The sequence below is a fragment of the Notolepis coatsorum genome (assembly GCF_963971535.1).
Source record: "Notolepis coatsorum genome assembly, chromosome: 6".
NCBI classification, from domain to species: Eukaryota; Metazoa; Chordata; class Actinopteri; order Aulopiformes; family Paralepididae; genus Notolepis; species Notolepis coatsorum.
Genome location: NC_140170.1, coordinates 86,256,513 through 86,266,996, shown reverse-complemented (window position 1 = coordinate 86,266,996; position 10,484 = coordinate 86,256,513). Strand labels below are relative to the sequence as shown.

At 42.1% G+C, this 10,484-nt stretch overlaps 1 protein-coding gene across 1 annotated transcript in view; it reads right to left on the bottom strand.

The window, feature by feature from the left end:
* Nucleotides 1–1,667: 1,667 nt before the first annotated feature.
* Nucleotides 1,668–10,484, bottom strand: part of h6pd (hexose-6-phosphate dehydrogenase (glucose 1-dehydrogenase)) — a 29,926-nt gene continuing 21,109 nt past the window's right edge. The window contains exons 3-5 of the mRNA XM_084316982.1: nt 9,819–9,936; nt 9,196–9,465; nt 1,668–5,579 (exon numbers count right to left, since the gene is read on the bottom strand). Coding sequence (XP_084173108.1) covers nt 4,228–5,579; nt 9,196–9,465; nt 9,819–9,936 — 1,740 coding nt within the window. The 3' untranslated portion in view covers nt 1,668–4,227. The remainder of the gene's footprint in view (nt 5,580–9,195; nt 9,466–9,818; nt 9,937–10,484) is intronic.

Below are 10,484 nucleotides of genomic sequence, written 5' to 3'. Positions count from 1 at the left end.
GCAGGTTTGCCTGAATTCTATTCGATCTTCTGTGATAGTGAAAGCAAAAACTAATTTCTACCATTGCCCAAAGTCAGGGTTGGCTCTGAGTCTGACCAATTGGCTGCCCTAGGCAGGATTTTATCTGTTGCCCCCTTGCATCACAGTTTATTCTGTTCCATACAGTAAAGGGAGAGAAGAAGACGAAGAAGTTGTTTGTTTGGAGAATTTCCCACTCGCCGTCCAAATGAATGAGCCATTGTAAAACACTCATTTTCCATGGGATTGTTATAAATGTTGGAATTGTACTATAGACAATACTTCAGTATTTCGAAATAACTAGTAGTATTAGTAAAAAAAATATATATATATATATTGTAATTTTTTTTGTCGTTTTTGTTGCCCCCTCTGGGTGGTGGCGCCCTTAGCATTTGCCTATACTGCCTATGCCTAGAATTTACATTTACATTTAGCTGACGCTTTTATCCAAATCGACTTACAAGTTCTGTACGACAAGACAGCAAGAAGGGTACAACTCTATCAGCTGAGTAACAATGTTCATCAAAGTGTTGAGTGCTACAGTGTAGGTTAGTTTATTGGGACAAGTGCATGACAGTAAGGTTAGTTAGGGTTAGATATATATATATATATATATATTATTTTTTTAAATTCAGATAATGGTTGACGAAGTGCGTCTTTAGTCGACGGCGAAAGATTGGACGGGTTTCGGCTGTCCTAACTGGGGTAGGTAGTTCATTCCACCATTGTGGGGCAAGGACTGATAATATGCGACTTCTCTTTGATGACCCTAGAACCCTAGAGCCGGCCCTGCCCAAAGTATAAATGCAATAGGTATGATTTTCATCTAGTTTTATAACAACTAGTCAACTAGAGGATAAGTCAAAGGACATTTTCAAACAAAGCCCATTATCTTCAATTCCGATGCCTTTTAACACAATTTCTCTTGTCCTCAGCCTTCTTCATGGTGAAGGGAGGAGTCTGGGTAAGGGAGAGACTACCCCAGCTCGGCCTGACTGGGAACAATGAGGAGTAAACCTGCCCAGCTGTCCCCCGTTGACGCTGAAACTAGATACAATGGATACTCTATGAATTATTCATGCGTTTCCATGACAACAACCCGCCATCAACACTACACACTAATGGGATACAGGGGAAAGTAAAGTACTGTACCACGGGGAACCTTGTAATTTAACTCCTCTCCCCTCATTTGATACTTGTTAAAATGGTCAGCTACTCCCTATAAACACCAGAGCTGCTCACCATATCTCGCTAGATGTTCCCTGTGTTAACACTTCCTCCAAGTGCTCCCAGCAGTTGGAATAAGATGCAAGAGATTTAGAAAATTGACAAATGTATCCCCCTCGCTACTTTTAAGGACTCTATCGCAGAGTTGTTTACACAGACCGGCAACTGTCATATTTGGTTGTTTGTTTGATGCGTTTTAATTAATTTCCCTTACCTCTGTGATGTATAGGTTGTCTGTCTCTTTAAAAAAAAGTTTGTCCCCTTTCCCCGAGCCCGTTACCCTTTGAGAGGACCTTTTGTCCTCTTACCAGGCTGTTATTGTAAATAAGAATCTGTTCATTGGTGACGGTTACAATAGCAATGTTTCCGTTATTTTAAAATACCAATTTACAAAAGGGTTGACATTGTCGATTGTATGTATTTATATATATTTCTTTTATTAATTTCTTTTCATCATTTCAGAGTGTAAAATATACATGTGAAATGTGTGTATAAGTACAGTACAGAAATATGTTCAACCCTCAAAAAAAATTTAAGATCAAGTAAAGCCCTTATGACATCACATTGTAAATCAGAGTAATCAAGTGTCAATATGATAACAAAAGGTGCAAACAGGACATTGACATCTGACGACAAGAGAACCATAGTTTTGAACCACCTATCTCTTGGTTTCACTTTCTCTCTGCCTTTCCCATCAGCCTCCACGCAATTCATGACTATTACACTGTAGTCCAGATTCTATGTTTCAGGCAATACGGATATTTTCACAGCACATTAATTAAATATGTAATAATACTCATCAAAATCAAAATCAAGAAACGACAGGGAATTTATGGTGAGGCCATGGGAAGCAAAAATCCTGGCATCTTAAACGGGCACTTCACTCAATTTTAAGAATTCACATAGTCCTTCTATGGCCCTGGACAAACTTAATCTGTGATGTCATACCAATGGACAAACTTCATCTGTGATGTCATACCAATGGACAAACTTAATCTGTGATGGCATACCAATGGACACACCTAATTTGTGACATCATACTGTACCAATGGACAAACTTAATCTGTGATGTCATACCAATGGACAAACCAAATTTGTGATGTCATACCAATGGACAAACTTCACCTGTAGTGTCAAACCAAGGTGCATTCTGGACCTGTTGCACTGGGTGGATGTATACAATGTTAGTCTGGACATTACTGACATATATATTATATATAAAACAGTGGCACCTACAGTTTTATAACCAGAAAATTTACCTATAATCTATAAAATCATTGTACAGTAAAATTCACCCCACTGGAATGACATCACAGGCAAGGGTTTAGGATTCATCAGAGCTTGAATGAATAGAAAGAGCCATTTCCTCCAGTACACCTAAAATAGCTTCCATAGACCTTTGATGCTATTGTGGAAATGAGCATTCAATCAAAAATAATTATGATTCTCTTGCCATTGTGACTATTAATTAGAAAGTGCTTAAAAGGAGGGCGGAATTTGTTTGTGACTACGGATAGCAGGTGGATGAACACAAAGGGGAAAGTGCTCGATCAATAAACCAAGTCACCAACCAAGAAGCTCCGGTGTCTCTGTGGAACAGATGACTGAAGCTGCAGCCACTCTTTTGAAGGCAGTGAATCAATCACTCCTGCCCTGTAGGAGTTAAGCCTATGTGGGCAGGATTTCAATGTGGACATCATTACACCGTTTGTCCACTTTCTAATCTCACTTGGGAGATAATACATGTGAAAAGGTTTGTGTGGACAGTGCATGCTAATCAGATAGTTGGGGAGTATAGTACTGTACAGTGTACACCACACCTGCTACTGGACAGTCACTCTAAATGATGACATCAGAACTCCAGCGTGTCCAAACCAACTATGATTTTGCAAACAATATTATCAAACATTCTATGGCAGCCATTTTAAGGTGCACTAGGTAAAATTACCCTACAGATGAAGAACTGAAAGGTACTGAACCTCTACCCCTTTTAATTATGAATGAACACAACACTAACTTACCATTGTTAGATAATTAGGTTAAACATTTTTTTTAATTCAAGATTGTAGATTCAAATTGGGAATGACCATCAAATCAATTCTAAGGGATTAACTATAATTTATTTCTATGGAAGACTAGAGTGAATAGTCACAAACTGAAACTAGTTGTATAAGAATATAATATATTCTAATGCTGAAATTCAGTGCTATTCCTAGACCAGAGTTCTTCAAACCACATTTATATAAATCAAATCATCAAATCACTTCACAAATTAAAATACTTGTACACTGGTCATGAAACGATTTGGCGGATATTTACAAAGTGTACCTCAAGGTCACTAGGTCAGTTGATTTCAACAAATGTTGAAATTGGAAAATGAAAACTAAAAAGATATCTGGGTTGGGGAATGTGCTTTTTGGTCATGTGAGAATATAATGAATAGTAAAAATAAATGTCCAAGGCGAAAGCTTTCTGTTAAGGCCTTCCAAATAAAATAGTTGGAATCAGAAGTTATAGCTATTGTTGGCAGGGCCAATTTAGCCTACTGTTCCCCTCATTGATATAAAGCTATTTGTTCATTTGAGAATGGGAAGTTAGTGCTATTTAATGAGACAACAGTATAAAAACATACAATCCACAGGTGTAGATCATATCGTAAATTGTTGTTATAAAAAAAAAAAAAAAAATCCATAATTTAACTTTCCTGAGATCACATTTGGTAAACATAAAGTTCTTCAAATTCTTCAATCACTTTGCAACCTTACATACGCACGCACGCACGCGCACACACACATACACACTCTTTTTCTGACCATTTTGCTCCTGTGTAAAGTGTACAAAGCCAATACATCTTCATAATTACATTCTTGGTCAAAATCCAGCATACAGGTCAAATTACAGTTCTGTCCCAATTACAGAAACATTAACTAGGCCTAAGTCATTGCTACAGACTTGAAATGTAATGTATGTAATGTAGCGCGTCTACCCTAAAAGTGCGTCGTAGTCTATGTACCAGACGAGCCGGCCGCTGACAGGCTGTACCCCTGTGACGGGCCATTTGTTGACGTCGTCTTTGACCCGGCTCAGCTGGATGACCAGCTTGTGTTTGCCCTTGCCCATCATCAGCACGGCGACCTTCCGGGCACGGTTAATAGCGCCGAGGGTGAGGCTCATACGCCGGTGGGGTTTGACGGGGCTCTCGGTGAGCACCACCAGACTGTCCCCGTGGCCGTCCGCATTGCCGCCGGGGAACAGAGAGGCCGTGTGGCCGTCGTGGCCCACGCCCAGCAGCACGAAGTGGAAGCTGGAGGCATTGACCGACTGGGCGATCTCCCGCTCGTAGTGCAGCGCTCCCCCGTCCTCCTCCACGCACAGCCGCTGGTTGAGCTGCACGGGCATGGGGTGGATGTTGTAGAAGGGTATCCGGACGTGCCGGAGCAGGTACTCGTGCAGGTTGTGGAAGTTGGACTCCGCCTCCGCCAGGGGCACGCAGCGCTCGTCCACCATCCACACGTGGGTGTCCCTCCAGGGGAAGGAGAAGTGGTGCTGGACCAGCCTGTGGAACAGGGCTATGGGGCTGGAGCCCCCGGAGAGCGCCAGGTGGAAGGTGCCCCCCTCGCACACCGCCGCCTCCGCCGCCGCCAGCAGGTCCGCGGCCAGCCTCTTCACCAGCTCCTCGCCCCAGGCGGACACCATGTCAGCGCTGCGATACTTCCCCTGCATCACCTGGAAGTTGTCCGCCGTCGCCGAGCCGCTCATCTGGTCCGGCCGGATCACGACCACCGGCTCGCTGATGAAGCCGATCTCCCCTCCCCTCAGGCGGAAGTCCAGCATGTTCCCGTTGTCGTCGCCGCCGGGGTAGAGGCGTGGGTACGAGGTGGCCAGGCTGTGCAGCAGCGGCGTCCATAAGCCCCAGGAGGCCAGGAGGTTCTCGGCGCTGATGAAGCTGTCCTTCCGTCCGCGGAAGATGTGTGAGATGAGCTCCGAGTAGGCTTCCTTCTGCGCCGTGGGAGCCAGCACGTGGTAGTCCGAGACGGGGAGGCCGAGGACGCTGACGTTTTTATGCTTCGTCACCTCCTTCCACTCGCTGTCCGTTATGTCAGGCTTGAACAAGTTCTTGGTGACGAGGATCGCCGGGTACTGCAGGCTGCCGTGGCCGAAGTAGAAGATGATCTGTTTGGGCTTGCAGTGGACGCTGGTCTGGTCCTGAACACAGAAGATGTCGTTCTTGAAGAGGACCCGCGCGTAACCCACCCGCTCGTCTAGCATCTTCCCCGAGGTCAGAATGATCGGGACTCCGTCATACTGGGCCGTATCGATGTGCACCATGACAGCTGGAAGAAAGAGACGAGCATAAAGAGTCACTTCTCAGCAACAATCGGTTAATACATTGTTATGGATATCCTATAGGCCGGTGTGACAATTCTGAATCCAAATGGAAAATCTAAAATAATGTGTGTTAATCGTGACCTTAAAATCAAAAGTCGGATCAAATTGTGGATTTGGAGAATCACTTAACATTGTGTTAGTTTTTTCTATGTATTTTTTTTATTTTTTATTACATTATTTTACACAGGATTATAAACAAAAAAACTGAACAATACACATGTTCATGGCCTGTGACCCACCCACCACTCACACAACCTTTAGAAAACACAGAGACCAACAAACACAAAAACAAACTAGTACACAAAAGAGAAGAAGAGAAAAAAAGGGGAGAGGGGGGAGAAATGGGAGGGGGGTGGGACTCAGCTGTCATCAGGGTCTGGTAAGACCGTTAAGTTACTCATGTGGCCCAGAAAGGGTCTCCATGTCTTATTAAAAGGTTTTCAAGGAGCCTTTAAGAGAGAATCACATTTTCTCAAGTTTGATACCCTGTAGAAACTCTTTGATCCATGTACCACATGTGGAGGGTGAAATATGTTTCCACTTTAAAAGGGACGAGACGCCGGGGCAATAAAGTGGTGAAAGCCAGAACCCTGTGCCACAGTATGGGAAGGTTTGCTTCTGGCGGAATCACTGTGAATGGTGTTGGTTTGGATTCTGTGCAGAATCGTTAACTGTGACGAGCCATGTCAACTGAGGACGAGGGGACCAGATCAAGAATATGATTCCACTTCTCTTCAGTAGTTCAGTACCTAAGTCCACCTCCCGTGAACTTTTAGTTTGAGAGTTGAAAGAGTTAATTAGACTGTAAATAGTTGAGTTAACGTTGTTGCTTCTGTGGCTCCAGTACACAATAGAGTACAGTTAAAATGCTGCCTCTTGGTGATTCAGGGGGCGATTTGAGAAGTGAAGGAACTGCTTTTGTATAAAATGTCTGATTTGAAAAAAGTGAAACATGTGGGAGGTGGGTAGCCAGACATAAATATACTGTTACTGTAAAGATAATCAATATGCTTAAACCCAGACATAAATATACTGTTACTGTAAAGATAATCAATATGCTTAAACCCAGACATAAATATACCGTTACTGTAAAGATAATCAATATGCTTAAACCCAGACATAAATATACTGTTACTGTGAAGATAATCAATATTCTTAAACCCAGACATAAATATACTGTTACTGTAAAGATCATCAATGTTCATTAATGTTCTTAAACCCAGACATAAATATACTGTTACTGTAAAGATCATCAATGTTCTTGAAATTAAATTCAAATCACAGACTGGGAGAATCGTTACACCCCTAGTATCATACAGGCTCACACAGAGAATATCTTAACAATAATCAATATGCTACACTTTAATAGAACCTGTCAAACATCAGCAGTCCTATCTAAACTAAGTCATCTACTAGTAAACTCTCAACACCACCATTCCTCCCAAGTCAGGCTACTCATTCACTTCCATTCATTTGGAGGACCATGCCTAAATATCATACTTCTGAAGTATAAACAAACCATACAGCAATATTATTCTGTGTAATATAATTTTCTGTGTCAAACGTAACTTTTCTTTTTAGCGAATTAAATCCACATTCATTAATTTTCTCCCCCCGCTCTCTTTTCCATTAGCTCAATGTAACGCGGAAGTGCAGTGGTCTATAGTTTCTTACTTGAGGTGTAGTTTGACCAACTGTCAACCTTTCACAGAATGTATGGAATCTTTCTTTCAGAAAAGCAGCATGTAACCATGGTAACCACTCCCCAAACATTCCATGCAGGGTAAAGATACACAGCACACTCTCAAACCGACAACAAATTAGCCAAGATCCTGCTTTTATTTGTCAAAGCTAATACATCTAAATACAAATGCCAAAACAAACGCATACCTTTGACTCACAATTGTCTGTTTTATTGAAATATGCACAGACACAGTTTGTTTATACTTCAGAAATATGATATTTAGACTAGGTCTTCAAAATAAATGGAAGTGAGTCAGGGGCCTGACACCTGGGAGGAATGGGGGTGTTGACAGTGGATAATAGGGACAGCAGCAGTCGCTAGCTTACTTGTAGATTGCCTTTGCATTGAGAAAGACTGCTGAAACTTGACAAGTTCTACTAAAGTGAAATATCCCTTTAACACTTTCAGCGCCACGCCTGGTTTTCCGTTTTACCGCTTGAATGCCACCATCGGCGCCAATGTTAACGTTAATATCGCCTAATCTATGTTTTAAATTATGGCTATGTGTCTAATCTGCCCATCGCATTATCAAAGACTATTTTCCAGTCAGTGCTGTGAAGGCAGATTGTTTTTTTATCGCGTCGTTGCCGTTTCAGAGCAGTTAGAAAAGCCCCCGTTTTGATATAAAAAACAGCTCATTCTGGAGCATTCTATGAAAATCGTCTTTTAGTGGAATATTCCACAACGTTGATATTCGTCGGCCTTTTTATGAATCGTTTTCAAATAAACGCTAGATGATCAATATTATACGTGCACGCACGCACATTACGGCCGCGCACTGATAATCGCTCCGTTGATTTCCTCACAGACTTTTACAGTGAAACCGAAAGAAGACATTTCACAAAACAGCTTATAACTTCATCAAACTTACTCTGATTATCCTACCACTGATAACACAGAGTCCTTACCTGACATCAGATGGTATCCAACTGGTATATTCCAATTCCTGATCACCATTCGAAAAAATCGATACGTGTATGGATCCAACGCGATACAGTAGAACTCCATGATCCGCGGGGATCTGAGGCTCCAGAATGAACTCTAGTAACCCCGGCTGGATCAGTGAACTGGAAAATGTGGAGTACCGGATTTTTTTCCCCATTCATTTTCATTGAGTCCATTCCAAAATCACTTATGTCATCTGGGAGACGACAGGGGGCGCTTTTTTCCACAGTGATTGCCGGCGCCCCTCGGCTATACTCGGGTAGGCTCGGGTGATGCAATAATTTTTCAGATCGCAAAAAAAATAAATAATAATAATTCCGAGAAATCTCGTGAGTGGCATGCAACCACCTATAAAAAAACCAGAGAAATCTCGTGAGTGGCACTGAAAGTGTTAAGGGCCACCTTACCATCAGGAAATGCTCATTTATTTTGCACATAATCTCACACATAGCCCAAAGCTCTAAACAGTTTTGCACACATTCATTTAGTTTGAGAGATATTGGGAGTTAATGAGTTTGAAAATGTCATCCAGTGATGACACTGAATCCTTGTGTTGTATTAATTACTGCTCAATGAAATCATGTAGATGAATACGGATTGCAACAAGGATTGCTATTTTTTCATCTCCATCATTCTATTAAATTGTAATTAACACAATATAAGGAGTCACTGTCCTCCAATGACATCACTGGAGAACATTATTCAAATTCATTAACTCTCAATAACGGTCAAACTAAATTAATGTGTGCAAAGAAAAGATTACAGTTCTGGGACATATGCGCAAGATTATGTGCAAAATAAAAACAAACCCAGTGAAGAACCCCTTTAAGAAATAGTAGAATTGTAGTAATAAAACAAACCCAATCACTCACCGGCGAAGGTTGGCGTGACACTGAAGTAGTCCTTGGTCTTGTTCATCTCCTCGCGGACCTCCAGGTTGTAGGCTTGGTACTGACCTGTGACGGCCCGGTTCCTCCCCAGGGGCTGCAGGATGCTGAAGATCTTCAGCTTGTTCCGGAGAACCTCGTCGCTGTCGCTCATGTTCTCCGGCAGCTTCATGGTCAGCAGGGTCATGACCTCCGTCAGGTGGTTCTGCAGCACGTCTCGGATCACGCCGTACTGGTCGTAGAAGGGAATACGACCTACGAGAAGGTTCAAAAGCATTGATTAACCCTTTCACTACCACACTACCAAAGGGTTAATCCTTTCACTACCACACTACATACGGTTAACCCTTTCACTGCCACACGACAAGGCCCTTTCGCTACCACACTACATACGGTTAACCCTTTCACTACCACACTACATACGGTTAACCGTCTGTAGTGTGTGTGGTAGTGAAAGGGTTAACCTTCTGTAGTGAAAGGGTTAAATGTACCGGTACACACGTACACAGTAAATGGTACGGTACATAGTGTTTACGTACGTCTCCCGAACACTGCATGTCAGATCTTTTCTTTTACATTAGCCTCTTACTGGCTTTGAGAGTTGTCACCTTTAGCGTCGAGGGTCTCTTTGAGTACGATCTCCACTCTCTCAATATGGTGCTTGTTCCAGATGGGATCCAGATACTTGCTGTTCTCTTTTCTGAACGGCAGAATCTTCGAAACCACCTTGTAAGCATGAAGGAGAAAAACGTATATTACAGATATGGACTCCATACTAAATTTATACCTACCTACTGCTTTCACTGTCTACCACTGCCCTACACTGTCTGTAATCATAGTAATCATAATAATCTTAACTACCCACCTCATACTATAGTCTACCCGTATACTCTGTGTATGATAGCATGTACAACAGTGCTGTATATACAGCATATATACATTTATATTTACCGCATATATACTAGGGGTGTAAAGGTACACGTATCCGTACCGAACCGTTTCAGTGTGTGTACCGTACCGTACCGAACGGCTGTGTAGTGTACCGAACGAATACAACGGTATGTTACGACTGCTTTGATGCATTTTGTCAAATCAAAGAATGGTATATGCAAAAGCTTATAACAGCACCAAAACATTATATATATCAAACAATTAAGTGAACAACTGAACCAAATTAGATTATATGTCCTGCAAACGTGTATCATAGTGTCAGAACAGTGGATATGGTCATCGTTGAAGTTTAATTATTGGTGCACTTTTCAAATACAATGGTC